This window comes from Callospermophilus lateralis, chromosome 8 (genome assembly GCF_048772815.1).
Source record: "Callospermophilus lateralis isolate mCalLat2 chromosome 8, mCalLat2.hap1, whole genome shotgun sequence".
Taxonomy (NCBI): Eukaryota; Metazoa; Chordata; class Mammalia; order Rodentia; family Sciuridae; genus Callospermophilus; species Callospermophilus lateralis.
Genome location: NC_135312.1, coordinates 53,736,877 through 53,761,593, shown reverse-complemented (window position 1 = coordinate 53,761,593; position 24,717 = coordinate 53,736,877). Strand labels below are relative to the sequence as shown.

Below are 24,717 nucleotides of genomic sequence, written 5' to 3'. Positions count from 1 at the left end.
GTTAACCTGTGGAAGACGACAGAGGGACAAGACAGGAGGAGGCTAGGTCTTTTATAATATAGTTGAACCACTATTCATATTTTGGAACCATCTACCTCCAGACTTCCTGTTATAAGAGATAATTAAACATCTTTGATTTTTGAACTATTGAAGAAAGGAAGAGAGGAAGGGAGAGAAAGTTTTACATAGGATTCATAAAACATACAAAAACACTTTTTCTTGAAGAAAAAAAAAGGTTAAAAACTTGAGTCTTATGAATATTGAGCTATGAAGACACATAAAGCTGAAGTATTTGGAAACAATGGGCTATCTCGAGTCTTCGGCAAGATCACAAACTACTCAAAAATTCTTTGACCTGAGGGAAGAAAAAAAATATTAACATAATTTTTTAAATAATTTGAAATATCTAATATTTGTCTTCATTAAAGTGTATGTAAAAGCTGAAGACCCCAAATATATTAGTAACTTTATTACAATACCATACCATTTATTTCCCAAAGAAATATTATTAAATACTTCTGTAGTAAAAGTTCAATGACCTAAAAGGTCATTATAGGAACTACTTAATTTATATCCAAGATTGATGCAGTTCTAAAACAGCCATGACACTAGTTTTATCCCTTTATTCAAATACCAAAGAACAGCAATGTGTGTAGCTTTAATAATAATCACAATAGTTTAAACAAGCTTTGCAAATCAGACAGGGAGTAGATATGTAATATTTCTTAAGCACAAATTTCTGTCATACTATGCAATGTTAGAGTATTGAGAAAGTTATATAAGTTCTGAGTTGAACCTAGCTAATTGAACAACACCACAATGCAGGACTCTCAATCTCTACGTATTCTAGACTACACAAAAATTCTCCTGAAAAGAGAGAGGTTATTGCCTTGTAAACATACCTAAAAAAAAAAAAAGACAACTGTTAATAATATTAATAAAAATAAAGATAAATAATAATATAAAATGATTCTAGTCAAAACAAAGAGATAAAATTAACAAGTAGATTTACAGACTCACTAATATTGATGTTTAGCTGTTAGTACAATGACAATTTTAATATTATCAGAAATGAATTTTATCCTGTATTTTTGACATCACTAATAGTAAGAAAAAGTCACTTAAATTTTACAGATATGTTTTACATCATATGATGGAGAAAACATGTAACAACTATATATTCCCTTAAAAATATCAAATCCCTATTTATAATAAACAGCTGACATTCTGTGACAGGAGAAAGAAAAAAGTCAAAGATGCTCCCAAAACTAAACAACAAAAAAATTGTGGTTTGTCTTTAGACCTCAGATCACCAAGATTATTCATGTGGGTATAGGAACATTTCCTATATAATTACCCTTACTATTGGTTCAAATGTTTATTGACAATTCTCTCCCCATTCCTTTATCAATATGGCACCACTCACTTAATATGATCAATTTCCAATTATCAGAGAAAAAAAATAATTTTGAATAAGATAATAATAATAACAATTATTATTGTTATTATTTTAGGCAATGTCAGTTCACCCTTAACATGGTTCCATCAAAACTCAAAATAATCTCTTAATCTCAAAACTTCAGCTAAAAATGAAGTCCAAATCCTTCCACTGTAAATATCCTCCATATTAAATTTAGTTGAAAAAAGTTTAATTTTATAAGCAGTTTATTATTAATTCACCTAAATATTGGTGGTGTGAATAAAGGGGAACAAAAGGGAAAGAAGCAGGGAAGGAGGTGAGAAAGAACATATCACTGCAATTATCCCTGTCTTATAAAGAAAGAAAAAGACAAACAAGATTCTTCAGGCTACAAAACTAGAATTTAGTCTGGATTTAACTCTAAATAGTCTACAGCCCTCTAAAGCTGTCTCTTAAGGCAACTTTATATAAGCTTCCTGTTCGAAAGTTTCTGAAGTTTTTACTACTGTTTTAAGTAAGGCAAACAAATATTAGTTAATAGTTTTTGTCTAAATCTACCTTTTCAACCAGACTTTCATGTTTGTCCTTAAAGTCTTCATTAACATCCAGTGTTAAGATAGGCACCTCTTGTAGATAATCAAAATTTGTTCTGTTTAAAAGGAGAGAGATGAACAAAGTTAGAAAAGGAATGAAAGAGAAAATTTTTAAATGCATTTTTTTTTTGGTAGTACCAAACCAGGACTTTGCATATGGTAAGCAAGTGCTCTACCATTGAGCTATATCTGCAGCCCTTTATCAATGAAAAATCAAAATGCTATCAACATTTTACACTAAAATTATCAAGCAAGTAATAAAACCAGTAGCCTCTTTCTTCTCATGTAGACTTACTGTAGGTAAAGAAAGAATTAAGATGTAAGAACATACAGGCACTGTGACATGATTCTCAAACAAAAAATAGGATAAATTAGAAATTTTTTCATCTTAAGCTGGGTGTAGTGGCACATGCCAGTAATCCCAGTGGCTCAGGAGGCGGAGGCAGGAGGATCACAAGTTCAAAGCCAACCTCAGCAATTTAGCAAAGACCTAAGCAACTTAGTGAGACTCTGTCTCAACATTTAAAAAGGGTTGTGGATGTGGCTTAATGGGTAAGCATCCTTGCTACCAGAAAAAATAAATAAATAAATAAATAAAAGAAAGGAAGAAAGGAAGAAAGAAAGAAAGAAAGAAAGAGAAATTTTTGTATTTTAAAGATGAGGAGGACTGGGGATGTAGCTTAGAGGTAGAGCACTTGCATAGCATATGTAACATCCTTGGTTTGATCCCTAGAACTGCCAAAAAAAAAGGAAAACTCATAGAAGTCTTTCTGAGAGTCAAAGACTAAGGTTATGTACCAATAAGTGAGACTGGACTTGAGCCAAAAGCTGAGTAAGGACAAAGTCTATGTATTTAACTTAACAACTATGCTTTATTACCTCTTAAGTCATGTTTCATGAAACATACTTGAAAAATATTACATTAGTCCTCCCATTCGATTAAGGACACTATTCCAAGTCTTCCACTAAATTCCTAAAAATACAGATATACAAATCCTACATACTATGTTTTTTTCTTATACTCGCATATACAAATTTAATGATTTTTCTCTCTTTAAAATACCTTTATTTTATTTATTTATTTTTATATGATGTGAGGACCCAGCACCTCACACATGCTACCACTGACCTATAACCACAGCCCCTGCCTTTTCTATCTTAAAAGTGGATTTTTTTAAAACCCTCTTTCCTTATTAAATTGAAAATTTTCATTTTTTCACTTAAAGGAAGCTCTTAATGGCTTTTCTTTGGCATATCTCAAATTCAAGTATCATAACTCATGGAGTCTAGGGCCATTAGTAAGTAAAACAAGGGTAACTTGATCACAAGTACCATGATACTATGACAGTTGATTTAATAACAGAGATGGCAATTAAATGACTATCAGGCAGGTTGTAAGGGATGACTCAGGTCTGTGCTGTACCAGATGAGATGGGACAGGGCAAGACAGCACAAGATTTCATAACACTACTCAGCATGGTAAACAATATTTTAACTTTTGATACTGAGTTTCACTATGTTGCTCAGATTGGTGTCAAACTTCTGGGCTTAAACAATTCTCCTGCCTCAGCCTCTGAGTAGCTGGAACTTACTTGCACACCTGGCTTGGCGAGCAATTTTAAACTTCTGAATTGTTTATTTCTGAAGTTTCCCATTTAATATGCTAGATAACTGAAACTGTAGAAAGCAATATATCAGATAAGGGGGGGACTGCTTGCTGCATCTTAAAAATTATTTCTAAAAGAGAGTACCTACGTAAGGCACAAAGAGATAAATTCTTAATCAATTGAATGAAATGCAATTTTGTAACTAGGTGACACTAGTTATAAAAACCTCAAAGAGGGCTGGGGATATAGTTCAGCTGGTAGAATGCTTGCCCTTTATAGCTCAGTTGGTAGAGTGCTTGCCTTGAATGTACAAGGCTCTGGGTTCAATCTCTAGCACCACAAAAAGAAAAAAAAAAAAAAAACTTCAAGAAAATGAGATCTCATTACAATCAAGAGAATCAAAATCCAAACTAATTCTAGAAGATATCAGTAAACAAATGATTAAAAGTGAAAAACTTTACAAGTTGTTATTCACATCTTCCAAATATTAGATTAAAATTTGATTTAGGTATTTATTCAAAATGAATAATAAATAAGAATAAGGAAGTCTTACTTCAGTGTTCTATGCAGGAGCCAACTTTCATGTTTATAATGAAGCTTCTCTAAATATTCAAGAGGAATGTCTTGCTCTTCAGTTCTTCCTCGTAAATATATTCTACTTAAGCATTTCTAAAAGCAAGCAATAAGAAAAAAAGACAAGGAAATTATTTTTTCTGTTGCCATCAAAATTTCTTTTCTGTGCCTCTTAAGTTATGCTAGCCAAATTCTCTTTCTTCTAGAATGTTGAAGTAGTTCACTTTTCCTTCCATATGGCTTTTCAGCCATTTGATAGCGCTATACTAAATAGTACTTTCAAAAATAAGTCAAAATAACTCTTTAGTTTTCACTCTCCACATATGAAATATACTAACCAATGTAAGTTTGGTAAAAAGAGGGAGAAAAATTCATTAAACATCTACTTAAAATTTTTATAGGACAGCTAAAAGGTTCGGCAATCTTTCAATCCTACATTTTTGTTAATCAAACTTGAACATCTGTGTTCAGTTAATATAAACTCACGTTCTTAACGTGATGATAACTCTAGATCACCACAACTAAAAAGAACATGGGATGTTTTGTGCCTGTTCTATATCTGCATTATTGAATAAAGTAGCTACTAGCCACTTATGGCTTTTAAGCACTTGAAACATGGCTAGTGTAGTGATAAAAAAACTGAATTTTAAAATTTTATTTAATTTTAATAGCCATAATTTAAATAGTCACATTATAAGTATGGCTCTAGATCATTTTCCCCTGAAAACATACATACATACAAAAATTCACATAATTTGTGGGGATTCATAAATCCTCAGAAATTTATCATGTATCCAAAGACATAAGAACCTCCAAACTCCCTAGCCCAGTGGCAAATCATCTGTGCAGCATGCAGAAGGTTCTGGGTTTGATCCCTAGCACCACAAAAAGGAAGGAAGGAAGAAACGAAAGAAGGAATAGATGGATAGACAGACAGAGGGGGGAGGGGAAACCTTCAACCTAAATAACATGCATAAGCCTATAGCAGCATATAAACAAGTCTATTATAAATTCTCTTTTTCAATAATTAAACATTTAGTCAAACTATATCATAAACAATACTGATGAGAGGCTGGAGTTGTGGCTCTGTAGTACAGCGTGCGCCTTGCATGTATGAGGTACTGGGTTTGATCCTCAGCACCACATAAAAATAAATAAAGGTATTGTGTCCATCTACAACTAAAAAATATTTTTAAAAAATACTGATGAGATGAAACAGTAGTTTTGTGTTAGTCTTTAAGAAACTGTTTCCAGCAGAATAAAATCATTAGTATTCTTTATGCTCTTTTTAAACATTCATATTCAAAAAGATTCTTCTCAAAAATAAAAGTGAATTTCAATATTATTATAACTGCTGAATCCTGGCTTATTTGACATTAAAAAAAAGGAACAAAATAATCTACTGTAATCAGAAACCTAGATCTTTTGACTTACCCAAGAAGTAGAAATTTAAAAAACAGAGAAACAATGAGAATGCAAGTGTCAAGCCCAGAAAGCTTCCTGTTAAATGTAAGATCCTATTATTTAGGTTGATTTCATGAAAAGCATCTACTTGATCTTCCTGGATTTATTATATATTATAATATAAACAGAACAGCTATTGCAGTTATAATTTATCATAAAAGGCATATTTTCAAGGGAGCTCCCTTAACTAAGTCTCTTCTCAACTTAATGGTTACTATCTACTCATTCAAGTTACAATTATAAAAGATTTTCCTTGAAATGAACCTCCAACTTTGCCATCCATTCAGCAAATATTTACTTATCTCCTACTGCAAACCCAGACCCTATCCTAGGCATTGGAAATTGTACAGTAATTAAAATATCCTAAGTCCTACCTCATATGCAGCCTATATTGTAGAAGTTGCTTGAGTAAAATGGGATGAGAAAGTCTGCAAGTTAGGAAGAAATAAAGATGAAAAATAAAAGAGAACTGAGTGGGTTCTAAAAGTGCTACTTGACAAGTCTTGCTTCTACTCTGCCAAGAAAACAGAACAATTCTATCAATAAAGTTGTGAGTTTGGAGATGAAGACATGGAGGGCTGGAGTTGAATTAAATTGCCTTCAACACACACCACTGAAAAGATTTCTAAATACTACTTTAAATTTTCAATGGAGCAAGTGAATTTTTATTGGTTTTCACCTCTGGAGTAGCTCGAAGATAAATGATTCCATCCAATTCAAGGCTTTGGCCAAACTGGTTATTCATCCAGTCATGCCAGTCTTGATATATTGCCCACTCTGTTTCATTCATGCAGTCAGATTCATACAAATTAGATGCAAAAATATACCTGAAAGAGAGGCTTCATCAATACACATGTAATTTTTTTTAAAAACCCACAAAGAAACAGAAAATAAATCTATTAAATGAATATGAAATATTCTCCTAAATCCTGTGGCAGATAATGCCTCAGATAACAGAACAACAAAACAAACAAACAACAACAACAAAAAAAACATGAGTTTCTTCAACTATGGGCTAGCCACATGTTCTTGGTCAGCAATTCTCCCAATGTCATGTGAGGACCACTGGAAGTCTCAAAGATTCTTCAAGAAGTTCTATGAGAGGCCAGATTACTTCACATACTACTACATCTCAACCAAAAGAAGATATAACATACTGAATACAGAAGCACAAATGAAGATCCAAATTTTTCTATTAAGTCAGACAAAAACATGCAAAAGTGTAAAGCACTGCTATTTTTTTCACTACTTTTTGTTTAGAAAAATATAATGTTTAAATAAAAAATGTTATCTATGTTAGTATGAAATGGGTTTATTGCTAATTTTAAATGAGTAAATAATTTTAAAATATTTCTCAATCTAAATTTATAACAAGATATACACATCAAAGCACTTTGGATACAAGGATAATCATAAAGGATAGAAAGGGGTCCTGAAACCAAAAAGTTTTGGAAACTATTCTGAATTAATTTGGAGATTCAAAGAATCTGACATAAACAGGAAAATTCTAAAGCTCCCTTGGAAATTTTTATCTCACTGGTTCAGGTGAGACACAAGGATATAGAACCAGATTTAACACGAACAGATGAGAATTTTAAAACTTCTCTACAAATCTGGATTAAATAGCTACTATTCCCTACCATTTCCACAGAAGCCAGAAATTATAAATGCTAAAACTTCTCAATGATATTAATACCAGAATGCTGAGGAGATTAAATGTCATTATGTATCTCAATTCCTCAACTCAGCCTCTATTATTACTTTAATTCACAGGAAACAGGAGGAAAAAAAATGTCCAACTCTAAGCCAAGTTTCCAGATAACCAAGTATAAACCATTTATATATACCTGTCACTGTACACAGATCGTTCAAAAAACAATACAGGTTTCTCTGCATCTTTGAGCTTGCCATTGAGAGAGGTAAGTTGAGCTCGTATCCGACTGAGACAGGCATATGATTGAAAGGTAAAAGACCATCGTTCAGGCTTCTCATACATCATCTGAAGAACATTCCCACCACTTTTCTGAGACGTTGTCAGTTCCTATTTTGAATTTGCAAAAGAAAAAAAAAAGCAACGTTATGAGCTATCTGAACTTTTTAAGGCTCCAAAAAAAGCTATACAAATAAATGCATGATGATTAACAAAACCAAGTTAAGTCCCCTTCCTTATACTTTTTCCCCAGTATTTTAAGTTATCTGAAGTCTGAAAAAATCTTCAAATCTTCACAAGAGGTCACAAACTAACAAGCTATGAAAGAAATTATTTGGCTAAAGTAGGACTTTAAAAACTTTGAATTAATTGTCAATATTTAAAAGCTAAATGAAATTATCTGGATTTATATTTTCTTTTTAAAATGGAAAGCCAAGAAATATTATCTTTTTATTTCCTCTTGGAAAAATAAACTGGGACACATACTCTCCAGTTTATCAGTCCCCATTATTCCCAGATGATTTTCAAACAGACCTAATTCATAGATGCCCCTCGATTCAGATAGGATTACATTCTGATAAACCAATTATAAGTTCAAAATATTGTAAACTGAAAATGTATTGAATAAACCTAACCTAACAAACATAAGATTGATTCCAAGTTCAAGAGACAATCTTCTTATTATAAATTATCTTCCCAAATATATTAATACAATTTTCAACCTCTCCTCTGCAACATTACTAAAGAATTCAATATACTTTCAATATTAACAGGGCAATAACTTTCAACTGGAAGCACCTCACATATTTGTACCCTTGTTCAGAGATATGATTGGACAAACAGGGATTTTTTTCTTTTTTAAAAAATTCACTTATTTTTGTTGTTGTTTTGAAATGTGGTTTTGCCATATTGCCCAGGCTGACCTCAAACTCTAGGACTCAATGAAACTTCTCTCTCAAGTGTCCCATGACAAATTAGACTGACACCACCTAAAGTGACTGACCAATTTTAACAAATGACATCCTCCTAATGTAATGGTAAACAGAAATACACATCATCACTTAGGAATCATGCCCCCTCCCCAAAAATTAGAACTAAATCCAATCAAGTCTATGGAGGTCTGCCTACAGATTTGTAGAAAATACAGAGAACTAAGAAACATGGTAAATTTTATCACAATGATATATTCAGCCAAAATCAGAAGGAGGCAAACTGCATAGAACAAATGACTCAATTTCTTACAACAAATAAATTGCAAAGGAAAAAATAAAAAGAGGCAACTAAAGACATTAAAATTTAAAAGACATATCAACCAAATGCAATGTGAAGCTTGTTTGGCTTCTGATTTCAAAATTATAAAAAAAAAATTATGAGACAGGGGGGCAACATTCCCAACACAAATTGTTTATGATGATGTGGAACTGAAGTTTTCTGAAGAGTAGCACCTAGAGTAAAAATTCTGCAGACTGCTTGACCGTGGCTGAGGATATCATGATTGTGAAGAGATGGACTGTTGGGGGTCAAGAGCCAAAATTATCTTAGTCCCTTTAATAGCCATTCACTTTCAACCTTTGTATCCAACCTAACATTCTCATGACTATTAAGTAAAACTCTCACAATTTAACTAGCGGTATAACTCAGTGGGACAATGCTTGCCTAGCATGCACAAGGCCCTGGGTTTGATTCCCAAAAATTTCAAAAGAAAAAGAAAAAAACTATCAGAATATAACCATAAGCTTAGTATACCTCTAAGCATCCACCAAACCTAAAACCAGAATGCTAAAAATATGAAATCTACAGAAAAGATTTCCCAACTTCTCCCCACCAAGGCTTTGTTGAACAAAATATACAGTCTCTGGGACAATAGAAAATCAAATTTAAGACCCACAGGTCTTGAGGAAAAAGTAGAGATACAAGCCAGTGGCACAGAAAACCCACACAGCTCAGTGGTACAGCACTTGCCTAGCACATGTGAAGCACTGGGTTCGATCCTTAGCACCACACAAAAACAAATAAAACAAAGGTAAAATTCTTTAAAAGAAAAAAAAAATTCAGTGCATAAGAGAAGAAAATTTCCCAAATCTTCTGAATAAAATGGACATACAGGTACTGGTGACATTTAGAACTCCAAAGAGATAAATATGACCATATAAATAGATGATGAGCAGAAATTTGAAACTTTTTGAGCTAGAGTAAGCCAACAGTGAACAGGAAGATGAAAACAATTCATCTGATGATAAAGAACACTACACATTTCATATTAGCTGGTTTGTTTGCTCAGGGTTTTTTTTGGTTCTGGAAACTGAACACATGGGTGGTGCTCTACCACTGAGCTATGCCTCCAACCTCTTTCTTGAAATTTTATTTTGAGACAGGGTCTTGCTAAACTGCCAAGGATAGTTTCAAACTTTTCATCCTCTTGGGTCACCAAGGATTACAAGTATACTGCATCCAGCATCACATTAGTTCTATTTTAAAAATGTATCTTTTATTAGTTCTTTTATTGTTAACTATGCATGTATATTTTCTTTTACAATGTTATTTCTGTTTTAAAAATCTAAGTTCCCCATCTCTTTATATCCATTAAAATAGGTACTTTTTTTCATTTCTAAATAAGTGTTTATATTTTTTAAAAGACTACAGCATAAGGGGCTAAGGTGATAGCTCAGTGGTAGCTACAGCGCTTGCCTCGCACACTTGAGGCTCTGGGTTCGATCCTCAGCACCACATAAAAATAAACAATAATAATATTAGAGATATTTTAAAAAGACCACAATATAAGACATTATGCTAAGTGAAAAAACTGTCAGATTCTTAAGTTATACCCAGTAGAATGCCATTTACCAGGGGCTGGGAAGAGCAGGCAAAGGAGTGGTTAATAGACATAGTTTTAGTTGTGAAAGATGCAAAAGATTTGTTTTATAGCACTGTACATGTACTTAAGACTATCAAAGCAGTACACCTAAAAAGGCATTTAAGATGGTAAAATTTTATGTTTTAATAAAAATAAAAAATTAATAACAAAATCATATACCTTTTATTTGAATTTCCCAATAAATATAATCTCTCTTGCCCAAAGTAATTCCAAAGTCTACTATATTAAAAGAACTTAGAGGATCAATCCTGACTCATTAGCTATAAAAATGATAATCAGCTAGTTCTAAAAATACAAATGCATAAATTAAAACTGAAGCAAAACTTTGTAATAGAATTTTATAGGTATAACACTTAGCAATTTAGCTACTTTAAAAAAATCTGTAATTTTTGGCCCTATTAAGTCCACTTTTAGAATTTTATTTTAAAGAAATAATCTAGAATATAGATTTAACTGAAAAGTTGTCTATCACAGTGCTAGGTAAATAGGAGGCTATCACTGCATTATTATTAGGTATTTATATTAAGTATATAATGGTATATACATACAATAAATTAAGCTGCCTTTCATTTACAGAAAAATTTTAATGACATTTTAAATTGTTAAGTCATAATGATCATTATAGCTGAGAAAAACAGTACAAAATTGTATACTGTTGTATCAAATAGGATCTGCACTTATCTCTGGGTAATAAGGTTATAGGTAAGTTTCATTTCCTCCTTCTTTTTTTTTTTTTTTTTTTTTTGGTGCTTGGGATTGAACTCATGGGCTCTTGACCACTGAGCCACATCACGAGCTCTATTTTGTATTTTTTTTATTTAGATACAGGGTCTCACTGAGTTGTTTAGTGCCTCACCATTGCTGAGGCTAGCTTTGAACTCGCGATCCTCCTGTGTAAGCCTGTAATCCCCAAACCCATGAGATTACAGGTGAGGACTACCGCTCCCAGCTTCATTTCCCTCTTTGGATAATCTGACATTTTCTTAACTGTGAAGTGGTATTATTTTATAAAATAAAAAATTCTGTTCTCTCTGATTCATATCCACTATTACTTCATGAGAGAATATTTCACTATTTTATAGGAAGTATAGATTATTGGTGAGAAAAAAATATCAAGGTTTGAAAAAAGAAAAAAAATAAGTTGTTTCAAAGACAAATATATACCTCCTTTCTCACAGTTACTAATTTCTCACTGGTTTCTTAGTATTAATAACTTTTAGATAAAAGTAAAATAGCACTGGTAATACATATGCTAATTATCTTGACAGCCATTCTACAACATATATACATTTCAAAACATCATGTTGTATACTATAAATGTTTCATTGGTCAACTTAAATTAAAAAATAATAAATTTAAGTGACATAATGCTTCACAATTAATAGCAATAATCCCACCTCCCCGAAAAAAAATTCAGTTCAGGGACACTGCCAGAGCCTAACACTGCTTGCCCTTCCACCCAATAAAGTTGACTCCTAAAATGTGGCCAGGTATAGGTTGGCCATGAGAGATCTGGGAGCAGCTTGACACTGACAGCTCTGGGAATGTCTATCTGTACCAGCCCTGGGAACTTGACCCCAAAATAGCAAATAAATCTCATCACCTAGAGCTAAGTACCAAAAACAGAACAGTGGTGACATGAAATCAGCATGAAGCTGAATCATGCCAATGTTGTAAAGGCCTATGACGTTCCTGAGGAATTGAATTTTCTGATTAATGATACGCCTTTTTTAGCAATGAAATACTGTTTTGGAGGTCTTCAGAAGCTACTCAACAAACCAGAAAATTGAAGTAGACTTAAAGAAAGCCAGATGATTTCTTTACTGAATGATAGAAGGTCTGGGATTTGATATTTGCACAAAAACTAAAATTATACCTCAGTTTTAAAACCTAAATATGTAGTTCTTCTGTATGTTGGTGGAAAGATAATTAATAAAATAATTAATCTGGGATATGCCAAAGGCACTGATCAAAGAAGTCTTGCTACAACTTTTGTGGGAATACTATAGTATCTGACCCCAGAGATCTTTGAGAATAAGCCTTATACAGCCATTGTTAATTACTGGAACTTTAGGACCTTGGCATTTGAATGTATTACCAGACATAAGCCTTTTTTGCATCATCTGCAGCCATTTATCTGCCATAAGAAGGTTAGGGATCCAAAGTGTATATGTGATGCTATAAGATGATAGGTCTAATCTCATTTTTAATTTTACTGCACATTCAACAATATCCCCTTCTTACAGAATAGTGAACCTGTGCCTTTGAATACCAACTGTCATAAATCATACTGTATGCTATGTGTACCTATATTTAAGATGTACATTTAATAAAATCAAAGATGCCTGTTAATTTATAATGTATTTGAAAGCTTATGCTTTTTTAAAATCTTTCATGTCTTGTCACACAAGTTTATAAAGGTCTGCATTCCCTCATCTGAATTTGTACTTTCAAAATTGAAGAAGTTCTGAAAACAAAATTTTCATAAGCTTGATGACAAAATTCATTTGCTTACAAATCTAATATGAACTGACAGTGACATCTATTTAACCCATTTGGTGTGAATAGGCATTTATATTACTACAAAAGTACTAACATGTTTGATTATGCAAGGAGGGCTGCTGTCCCTCCCCATAATCATACATGATTGATTGAAGGTTAATGTAGAATGGTATATACATTGAGAGTTAAAAAATTGAGGGTTTCAGCGGGGCACGGTGGAATATGCCTGTAATCCCAGCAGCTCTGGGAACTGAGGCAAGAGGATTGATTGCAAGTTCAAGCCAGCCTCAGCAACTTGTCAAGGTCCCAAGCAACTCAGTGTGACCCTGTCTGTAAATGAAATATAAAAAACAGGGCTGGGGATGTGGCTCAGTGGTTAAGGATCCCTGGTTCAATCCCGAATGGCAAAAAATACATATGCACGCGCGCGGGGATTATTGTAGTATGGTATGTACACTGATTTACCATTCTGAATTCTAAAAATTTCTTTTTTTTTTAGTTGTAGATGAACACAATACCTTTATTTTTACGTGGTACTAAGGATGGAACCCAGTGCCTCACACGCGAAAGTCTTGCGCTCTACCACTGAGCCACAATCCCAGCCCTTGTAAATTTCTTATTCTGAAACATCTGGCCCCAGGATTTCAGACAAAGGAATATGATCTCTATCTTCTGTTGAATAATTTAGAAGATATTCTTTTAAAAATGTAAAATTCTAGGTAGTGTTTTTGTTTGTTTGTTTTGGTTTTTGGTTTTGTTTGTTTGTTTTGGTACTGAAGATTGAACCCAAGTGTTTTAACACTGAGCCATATCCTCAATTCTTTTTTTTTATTTTGAGATAGGGTCTCACTAAGTTGCTTGGGGCCTTGCTGAGGTGGGCTTTGAACTTCCAATCCTCCTCATCAGTCTCTTAAATTACTGGGATGACAGGTGTCATCACTACACTCAGCTTCTAAATAGTTTTTTTAACTTTGTATATTAAATGATTTATAAATGTAAAAAATTCAGCTCAGTGAAAAAGAACAAAAAGGAGAGATCTCCTTAAGTCTATCTACAAAAAAACCCCCAAAAACCAAAAAACCTAATAGGAGGCAAATATATTATATATATTATTATTTGGAAATAAGCCTTTAATACAAAATTTGATAAATCATCTAGGTGATAAGTTTTAAAGATCATTTTTATCACATGAGGGAAGGAGACTATGTAATCATTTAAACTATTTCACCCCCTTCATTGTATCAAAATTAGTGATGGTGGAATGTGATGATCATTATTATTCAAAGTACAGGTATGAAGACACAAATTGGTATGAATACACTGGGTATACAACCAGAGATATGAAAAATTGTGCTCTACATGTGTAATGAGAATTGTAATGCATTCCGCTGTCATATATAAATAAAAAATAAATTTAAAAAAAAAATTAGTGGTAGCCTGTTAACAGTACAGCAACATTTCAGCCACTAGGTGGCAGGTTTTAAAAAAACAGCTTTAAAAAAAAAAACCCAAACAAGCTAAATAAGCAGGTGCATATTTAAATATCAGGGAAAGACAACATTTACTAATAGCCACTCTTCTAGTTCTACAACTTCCAAGCAGTATAATCAAATGGATAACATCCAAAGTAGGGCTGGGCTGGCCAGGACTGGAATGAAAACAGTCCATTTCCCATTGTTGACAATACTCTAAGAAAGCTAAGATTTATACAGTTGGTGAGTCACATAACTCCAAGGAATAGATCAGGGATGGGTTTGGGGAAGTACTGATCTAAGATGAAGAAAACCCCACTTCTTGAGTATAGTGGAGGGCCAGGAAAAAAAAAAAAAAAGAAGGATGCCACTCTGCTACCCATTCCCTGACATTCTACAATCTACCCCAAAATACTACTCCCACATTGTTTGAATCTCTGCCTGGAAGTACAGAAGACTAATAATATAACAGCCTTCAGACACACACAAAATTAAAGCTACCGTCCAAGAATATGCATCAAATTTCAACAAAGATAATCAAACTTGATGCAGTGGCACATGCCTATAATCCCAACTATTCAGGAGAATGAGGCAGGATTATAAATTCAAGGTCAGCCTCAGAAACTCAGCAAAACCCTCAAATAAAAAAATAAAAAGGAAAATTAATTTTAAAAAAATTAATTAAAAAAAATAAATTAAAAAAATAAAAAGGGCTGGGGATGCAGAGGGGTAGAGAGCCCCTGGATTCCATCTCTAGTACTGCCCCCAGCCCCATGATAACAGGATCATATGTATACCAATTACTTTAAAAACGCCAGCTTGACATTCTGACTCCTCCAGTACATGGAAAGAAAATGTCCTAGCCCATAAACATAAGTGCCAGATTCATGAAGACATATAGTTTTAAAATGAAGACAGATACATCAATGTGTCATAGTCTAATGATGTCAGTCACTAAATCTAACCAATCTCTCTGAACTGATTCCAAGTTCAAGAGACAATCTTCTTATTATAAATTATCTTTCCAAGTATATTAATACAATTTTCAACCTCTTCTCTGCGACATTAATAAAGGGTGCAATATACTCTCAATATTAACAGGGCAGTAACTTTCAACTAGAAGCACCTCACATATTTGTACCCTTGTTTAGAGATATGATTGGACAAACAGGATTTGTAAAATGGTAATTAATGTTCTATTTTTTTGACCTGGATGATGATTACAAAGATGTTAGCTTTTTGAAGTGTTCTTTAGACTATACATAGACTTCATACACTTTTATGGTTACATGTCAATTAAAAATGGTTAAAAAAACAAATATATTCACCAACTTTAAAGTTCTTTTTAAGACTAACCCTACCTTTCCTCAAAGATAGGAGACATCAATTTCTTTAGAAAATAGGGTCCATCTGGGGAGGAAGTCCCTTTAAATTTAGTCCTAGACATTATAAAGATGGGTATACCTAATTGGCCCCAGACCTAAAGTAACTATGCTTAGCAAATAGAAGGTAGTGTTAGTAAAATATTTTTTACTAATTTAAAATCATATATATTCAGAGTCTACAGAGTATCCTGCTAGTAATTCCTCTTTGTGTATGTGATTTATATTTTAAATATTCAATTATTCACAGAAATCCTACCAACAGTTAAACTTTTAAAAATATTTTTTTCACTCTTCTGTCCTGCTCTTTTTAAAGTAAGTTTCTAGTATGCATTTCCATTTTTGAAGATTTCTTCTTTCAATTTCAATTCCCAATTCTCCAAAAATAAAAATATTGGCAATCACTCTCTCCTATACACACAACCAAAAATTCTTCTACTAAAAAAAGGAAATGTAACTATTATTTGCTTCCTTTCTCATTTGCAAGGCAATGAAAATGACACTTATGCCCTATAATAGAAGTCTTAAGAATGATAGTAATGATAAAAGGAAATCTGAAATAAACTATTTTCTCTATGACAAAGGTCTTGTAAGGTAAACTAAGATTTTTAAATTTTTTTTTGTTTGCTTATTTTTAATCAAAATATAAAGCCCTTTGAACAGGGAGTGAAGGTACATGCCTATAATCCCAGCAGCTCGCCCATAATCCCAGAGACTGAGACAGGAGGATAGCAAGTTCAAAAGCAACCTCAGCAACTAGAAGCATTAAGCAACTCAGTGAAATCCTGTCTCTAAATAAAATACAAAAATAGGGATGGGGATGTAGCTCTGTGGTCAAGTGCCCCTGAGTTCAGTACTCTCCTGCTCCAAAAACAAAGCCCTTGGAGAAACTTAAATTGAAATTCAATTTTCTAAGGCTTCATTAATTTTTAAACTCTTAAAACACTTAACTTGATTTAGATACAATAGTAAATCTTTAAAGCATATGTCAACAAATCTTTATGTATATATTTATATAAATATTCATGTAACACCACCACAATGAAGATATAGACTTGAAATTTTTATTGGAAAAGAAAAAGATGTTGGTCTTCTAATCCAAAAGATTTTTATTTTATTCACTTAAAACTCTATTTTCATACCTCAAATTCATCTTGAGTACTATGAACATTGCACCATCTGGCAACAGGTTCAGGAACCACTTCCCAATCCTCACAGACTTGTTTAAGGATATTCACAAATGTTGACTTCCCTGAAGCTGTTATGAAAGGAAAGGTAAAATTAAGTAAGAAAACTTGTCAGGAAAAAAAAATAAAGATAAATAATCATCAGCTTTTACAGGATTTATAATAGGTAACAATGCAATTTCTTAAACTTTCTTTTTAAAAAAAAAAAAAACAGAAATTAAAAGGGTCCCTATCCAATTGTGCAGAGCACACTTGTTACTGTTTTTAGCTTAGCAAAGCCAGAGAACAGAGGAAATAAGAATCTAGTGAAGTTTTAGGCAAGATGTTATGTCTGGGAGAAAAAAAGTCCAACTCCAAGACATATTTTCCTTAGCCAAGCAATTCTGGGAAACAGTAAGACTAGTCTCCCACTTAAAACTAGTTGTGTGAATTTGGGCAAGTCCCTGAACCTCTCTGAGCCTGTTTCCTCAAGAAAGATAATAGTACTTTCTTCATGGATACTGTTGTAATAACAAATAAACTATCACTATATTAATATTAATTCCAGGCTCAGATTTTTAGAACCTTCCTGTCTACCAGCTCCACTCTCTCAAGTCTACAAAGAAGCTCAGTTTTCTCCTATCTAAAACTAATTAAGGAACACACAAGTAACCGTAATATCAATATGAAGATACATCCAATGACTAGGGTTTTAGAATAAAGAATAATATGATTGTTACCAACACTAATAAGCACAATGACTAGTAAATATTATAAAACCTTTCTGCAAAATACTTCCTAAAAGCAGTAATTGTCATGGTTCTGTGTTTTCTACCAAACCTTAAAAAAAATAAATAAAAAATATATACTTTAGTTTTCTCTGACCACTCATTAGTTTCTGAGATATGGGGTTGGCAGGGAACATAGGGACAGCTCATGTATAATCAGGGTATACAATGTTTACTATGTTAAAGTTACCTAGGAATATATTATATTTAATAGTAGGGACAGTCTTGATATAGAACCTCACAGGGTACAGTGTAGAGCTATATACCTAATGACCACTACACCCTTTCTTTTTTATTTTGGGGGGTGGGGGTGGGGGGTACTGGGGATTGAACTCAGTGGGTATTTGACCACTGAGCTACATCCCCAGCCATATTTTGTATTTTATTAGAGACAGGGTCTCACTAAATTGCTCAGTGCCTTGCTTTTTGCTGAGGCTGGCTTTGAACTCTCGATCCTGCTGTTTCGGCCTCCAGGACTGCTGGGATCATAGGCATGCGCCACCATGCCCAGCTCCACCACACCCTTTCTATCTAATGTCACCAAATGTGGTTATATTAGACATTGCTGATCAGCATAATGTTCTCTCTCTCTCTCTACACATACAAACCCATATATAACTTTAACATCTTTGCAAGCAAATCTTCTTCTTCCTTATAAACAGGTTCTAAGGCAGGCAAGGATGAACTTACCTTTGACTTGCAGAACTATACTCAAAACCTCTGACATTATGCAGGGCAACAGAAAAGAATGAAAGGAATGAGGATGTAGCTCAGTGGCAGAGCACTTGCGTGGCATGCACAAGGCCCTAAGTTGAATTCCTAGTATCACAATCAATAAATAAATAAATAAATAAATGGGAAAAAATATATATAAGAACTTTAAAGGATCACACAAAGCAAAGGGGGGGAGTTAAATAATGAGAAAAGCATGATGATCAAGTTAGGGACTGTAAGGCATCTAGAAGAATGGTTTTAAATGATCACCGAACATTCACTGAACGAAGGAAAAGAGCACCAAGGCATCAGCTCAGAGTCTGAATGCGCTGAAGGCTAGCACTTTCTACTTCCTTTATATAATTTTTTTTAGTTGTAGGTAGACACAATATTTTTATTTTTATGTGGTGCTGAGGATTGAACCCAGTGCCTCATATATGCTAGGCGAGCATTATACCATTGAGCCACAACACCAGTCCTCAGCTTCCCTCTGATACTGCCTACAAGCAGAATCATGCAGTCTATTTTTAAAATTTAAATGTAATAATAGCTACATTTAGTTCACACAGAGTAACAATACTTAGTCCTAGTTTAGTTCCTTAAATTTTGTGGGGGAAGTGGGAACTGGAAAATAAGGTAATCAATAAGTAAATATTCTACCAAGAACAAAGGCAAAAGAGAACAAGAACCATAGATATTCACATTAATACTTCTATAAAAATCCCAGGAACTAACTGAATTCTTAATGTCAAACAAGCATTAAGATGATAAAAGTCATTCTGAACAAAGTATTAAGAAGCAGGTAAGCCTTCCATAAATCATTTTTTGGTTTTTTTTTTTTTTTTGGTACCACAGATTGAACCCAGAGGGCCTTAACTAGTGAGCCACATCATCAGCCCTTTTTACTTTTAATTTTGAGACAGGATCTCTCTAAATTGCTTAAGGCCTTGCTAAATTACCAAGGCTGGCTTTGAACTCACAATCCTCCTGCCTCAGCCTCCTGAACTGCTGGTCATAAGTGTGTGCCACCATGTCTGGCCAAGGGCTCCATAAATCTAACATTAGGGAGTATTTTAGTAACATAGAACATGAGATAATGAGCTACTTTAGTACAAAACTAAAATAATCAGGTAAAATTTACATTGTAGGGCTAGGGTATAGTTCTCTGTTAGTAAAGCATTTGCATAGTATGCAAACCTTGAATCTGATTCTCAGCACTGAAAAATAAAAATAACAAGTTCAAATTCTAGAAACAGAATCATAAAGAAAAAATAGTATTTTTTTTTCAGTACTGAGGATCAAACCTGGTCCTTTATTTTTATTTATTTATTTATTTGTTTGTTTGTTTGTTTTTGGAGGCACAGTTTTGCTAAGTTGCTGTGGCTGGCTGGCCTCAAACTTGAGATTCTCCTGCCTCAACCTCCCAGGTCATTAGGATTACAAGAATGTGCCATAGCATCCAGCCACAAATTTATACAGTGATAGCTTGTTTGAATCTGTCAAATAAGGTGGATGGGAACATGAACAACAGTGCAAAAGCAGTAATAAACATCAACTGACAAAGCCTAGTGTAAAGGAGACAGTAAATGGTGAGGAACACACTCCATCTAAACACAAATTGTCGTTACATAGAAACATAGGCCCAGTGTTAGGAGATCTTTAGATTTTTCATAAGCCAAGAACCTAGATGTTTATGGGGAATCTCAAATTTTTTAAATTCTAGTAACTAACACCCTGCCTCCACCCAAATCACAGCAGGAAAATATGGTACAAATGTAGGCCATCCATTTGCAGATCCTTTCAGTATAGAGAAGTCAGGAATTTTAAGCAGGTTATAACATGATTCCATCTGTATATAGAATGAATGCTCTGAAAGTAATTAAGAAAATTGGAGATGGAGTAACACACTAGGAAATTATTTCAGGTGCTGAGAAGATTACAGATGCTTGCAGGGAAAGTAGATTTCTAGATATGATATGTTACCTAACTGGATTTAAGAAGAGAAAAGAAGATTAATACATTGTGATATTGATCTGAGGTGTTGTCTGTTCAAATACATTTTTATGATGGCATTGTTAACTACTTTTTCCTGTCTTTACAGATGATCTTTCTCCACAAAGAGGACTCATACCAGTAAACATGCATCATACCAGCAAACATGCATCATCATAGAACTTACACTGCTTAGATGAAATAAGAGTCTTTCCCACTGGTGCCCTAAACCTGCAGCAATAAAATAAGATCTTCTTGAGGGTGTATTCAGTTTTCTTCTGAATGGGTGAAGCATCTACTAGCCTTGCTTTTTTATAGGAACAGTGCTTTGAATGTGTTAAGAAAAACTATACTGTATGCATGGATGACCAGTACCCAACCTACAACCAAAAACATTCTATCAAAACAGGAAGTGTCAGGAGTAGGTTTCCTATAGTAGGAAATTCATGTTCACCTTGCACAATGATATGCATGATGTGGTTTGCCCCCAACAGAGTTAAGAACAAAAACCTGTCCAGGGCAATGGCAGATACCTATAATCTCAGCAACTTGGGAAACTGAGGCAAGAGGATCACAACTTAGAGCCAGGCACCCACACCCAGTGCAACCTAGGAAGAGTCTGTAGAGGGCTTCTGGGTTCAATTCCTGGTATGGCAAACACACACACACGCACACAAAACCACCAAAAACCAAAAACTGAAATGTTAGTGGTCTTTGAATGTTAGTGGTCTTTGAATCGTAACTCCAGTTACTACTTGGATGTTAGGTAGAGTTGAGGCACTCCATGCTATTTAGAACATTAAAAGCCTCTTTTCTTGAACTTGAAGGTGTATAGCAGTTTCATCAGTAATTGCTAAAACCTAGAAACAAACCAAACATCCACAAGTGGGTAATACATAAATCATGGTATATCCTTGCAATAATACATTACTCGGCAATAAAAAGGAACTACAGAAAAAACATGAATGAATCTCAAAAGCGTTATGCTAAAAGAAACAAGACATGAAAGGCTAGACACTCTGATTCTATTTATATGACATTCTGGAAATGGCATAACTCGCAGGAATTAAAAAAAAAAAAAAAATCAGGTCAGCAATTGCCAGAAAGAGAGGAAGGGAGAGGATGTTGGCTACAAAGGAGCACAAAGGAACTTTGGGGGGCAATGGAAATGTTTTTTATATTGATGTGAAAAGGCATTATGTGTCAGACCTCATAGAACAGTACACCTTAAAAGGACGAATGTAACTTAACCTAAATCATATCTCAAGAAATCCGCTGTATCCGACCCACCACCAAAAGAAACCCTTCCCTCTTCGAGTGCCCAAAAAAGACCCGTGCAGCGGTCCAAAGCGCGCCCCACAAAGCCCGCCCCCCCGGCGCTCAGCCGGACCAGCGTCCGCCACCCTCGGGCTCAGGAGGGTAGCGGGGGAGGGCTGGCAAAGATGATTTGGGCGGGAAAGGAAGCCGGGGCCGCGTCCGCACCTCCAGACTGGAAGGAGGCAAAGCCCCCACCTAGCAGCAGCTAGAGGGAGCGAAGGGGACCTTCAGACGCCACCGTGATTCCCCCTGCTTTGAGCCCAACATTCACCGGAGGTTCTTACCGATGTTCCCTTCGACGGAGATTTTCTTGATGCGGGTACCCTCGGAGCTAGTGGCGGGAGATGGGCAGTTTCTCTTGGGCGGGGTGGCCATTCTTAGTCTTTGGCTGCCCCCAAATGCTTCGGGCAAGGAGGAGAGCACAGATGCGCGCACGAACCGGAAGTCGGCCAGATCTGACCCAGTTAGGTTTCCCCCGCCGGCGCGTCCCTAAGTTTGACTTTCGCGCGCGGAGGCAGCTGCTGACGGGGGCGGGCCAGTAAGGTGGCTCCGCCCCCAAACCCTCTACCGTCCTCTCGGCCCTCTCCCACCTCCGGCGCGGTCCACTGCGTACGTCACGACGGGTCATGCGGTGCCGCGCGTGCGGCGTCGTGCGGGAGCGATTCCAAAACCTGGGGGGAGGGGAGAAGGGGTCCGGGGACGTCGGGCCAAGGAGGGCTGAGAGCGGGTCGGTAGTTGGAGAATTCACTTGCTTCTCCGAGTGGCTTCTGGGAATAAACCGAAGCGTCAGGACAAAATTGGACTTGAAATTTTGAACTCGTTAGGGGAGAAAAAATCTGTGGTGTAAAGTCAAATGTTCACCCTCTGTTATCCTGTAAGACCCATCAGCAAAGGCTATTAGGAAATGCATTGCCCTTACAAGGCAGTTTTCTTTTTTTCCCCACAACTTGAATGTTTATTGTATACTTCTATACAGTATATACCTATAGGCATATATACATGGGTTATTATAGAAACACATTGGTTAAGTCTAAGCTCTTTTCGAGTTAACTAGTGATCCAGTGCTAGATCCTGTTATTATCCCCATTTGCCATTGAGGAAGCAGGCACCTAGAAGCTGTTTCGTGTCCTGAAATGGGTTTATGGAACTGGGATTAGAATTTGGGTAGTCAGACACTATTCTCAGAAAGCCTTTCCTGAGATTCCATACCCCTCTCCATCTGAATTGGATGCCCTTCAGTGCTGTGTAGGGAATCGCAAGACTAGGTAGGTTTGTTTTAAGCATGACAAAGGCATAATTAACTTTTGACTCCATCACCTGGCACAGTTAAAACACGTATGTTGATTTTAGGATGTCTGTTTGTGTGCCATGTACTCTGCGGAAGCTAATCTAGCTGAGGACAACTACAGAGTTGTTCATTTTTAGGATGGATTATACCAGGTTATTATGCTTCCTGGAAGTAATCAAATTCAAATTGTCTACAGTAATCAAAAGGTTAGTTTTTACCTTGCAGCTATGGTCAGACCTGAAATGCATCTGAAAGCAGAGCTAGAAGAAGGGGAGAGTGGATGGTAACTCCATTTTCAAAACTAAAGAGCAGAAATTAAAACAAGTCCATGGAGGAACTCTAGAAAACAGCAAAAATTCTCCTTTGTAACTCCCTTATGTAATTTTTTAAAGCTGTTTCCTTTTAATATTTTTATTTTATTTTATGTGGTGCCAAGGACTGAACCCAGTGCCTCACACATGCTGGGCGAGCACTCTACCTCTGAGCCACAACTCCAGCCTCACTTCCCTGTATAATCTTGCTATGCCTTTATTTTATTTTCATTTATCTTTTCACAGTGGTTAGCTACTAGAGCCTTGAAGCTGAAAAGTAGCTGTCATCAAAGTATGGCAATGAAGTTGGGGAAAAGGTAATGGGGAAGCTACTAAGTGTCATATTTCACACCCAAACTTTGGGGGAACATATGAAATAATGAGTATTCACAGCTACTGAGAAAGTAAGGCAAGGTGAGCCTCCAAAATCTTCAATAGGAGAAAACAACTTAAGTTCCATATGGATCAGATGGAGAGATGAGGAGTATAAGTCTCCAAGTGTGGTTTCCACACAAACGCAGTATGGTGCAGTATTTGAGTTTAAGCACTGGAAAAAAATTAAAAAACTGTTTTCACATTCTAGCTTTGCTAGTTTCCGGCAGTGAGAATTTGAGTTCCTGTAAGTTTAAAAGTATACTTCAAAAATATAAACGAAGTAAATGGAGGAAATAGGGAATCTCTCTTAGCAATGAGTTCAGCATAATTTCCCATTTTCTTGAATATCTTATGGATAGCCAAGAAGAGACCTAAGAAAAGCACTTTTCAAGACACCTTCTTGATATTGGTTCATAATACCTTATGTGAAACCCTTGCAGCCAGATGTTTTGGAATTCAAAATTTTTACAAAAGACATTCAAAATTTCCAAGTTCAAAATTTTACAAAAGAAATAGTGCATATTTTGTATATAAATAACTACCCTCACCCCACTATAGGGGTGTTAAGTCAAAAGCACTAATAATTATTTGCAATAATATATAGTTTTCACAGTGATATATAGTTTTAAGTAGGAAGAAGACTGTTAACTTTGTGATAGATGCATTCTTTGAGTAAATGGTTTTTGTTTTCCTAATTCAAGAAAATACTTTCCATTTTCAGAGTTTTGGAACTTCAAAGAGTTGAAATAGGACACAGAGCATGAAGCCACTTAGGAATGTTCCCTGAACTTGCCAGAAATTTTACTACTCCTTCAATTTGGGAATTTGTTTCTCCTATGGGAATTTTAGTGTAACTAAAAGAGAGAAGACCTGTGTGCCTGTAGTCCCAGCTACTCATGATATATAAGCAGGAGGATCACTTAAGCTCAGACGTTCACGGCTGGTCTG

At 35.0% G+C, this 24,717-nt stretch overlaps 1 protein-coding gene across 1 annotated transcript; it reads right to left on the bottom strand.

Moving 5' to 3' along the window:
• Window positions 1–283: 283 nt before the first annotated feature.
• Window positions 284–22,222, bottom strand: Dck (deoxycytidine kinase). The gene is made up of 7 exons (XM_076864995.2): window positions 22,080–22,222; window positions 16,961–17,076; window positions 7,505–7,698; window positions 6,337–6,484; window positions 4,174–4,289; window positions 1,979–2,069; window positions 284–355 (listed from the first exon to the last, which is right to left on the bottom strand). Exons 1-7 carry the CDS (start codon window positions 22,168–22,170, stop codon window positions 329–331), a joined length of 783 nt encoding a protein of 260 aa, XP_076721110.1. The 5' UTR covers window positions 22,171–22,222; the 3' UTR covers window positions 284–328.
• Between the last annotated feature and the right edge of the window lie 2,495 nt (window positions 22,223–24,717).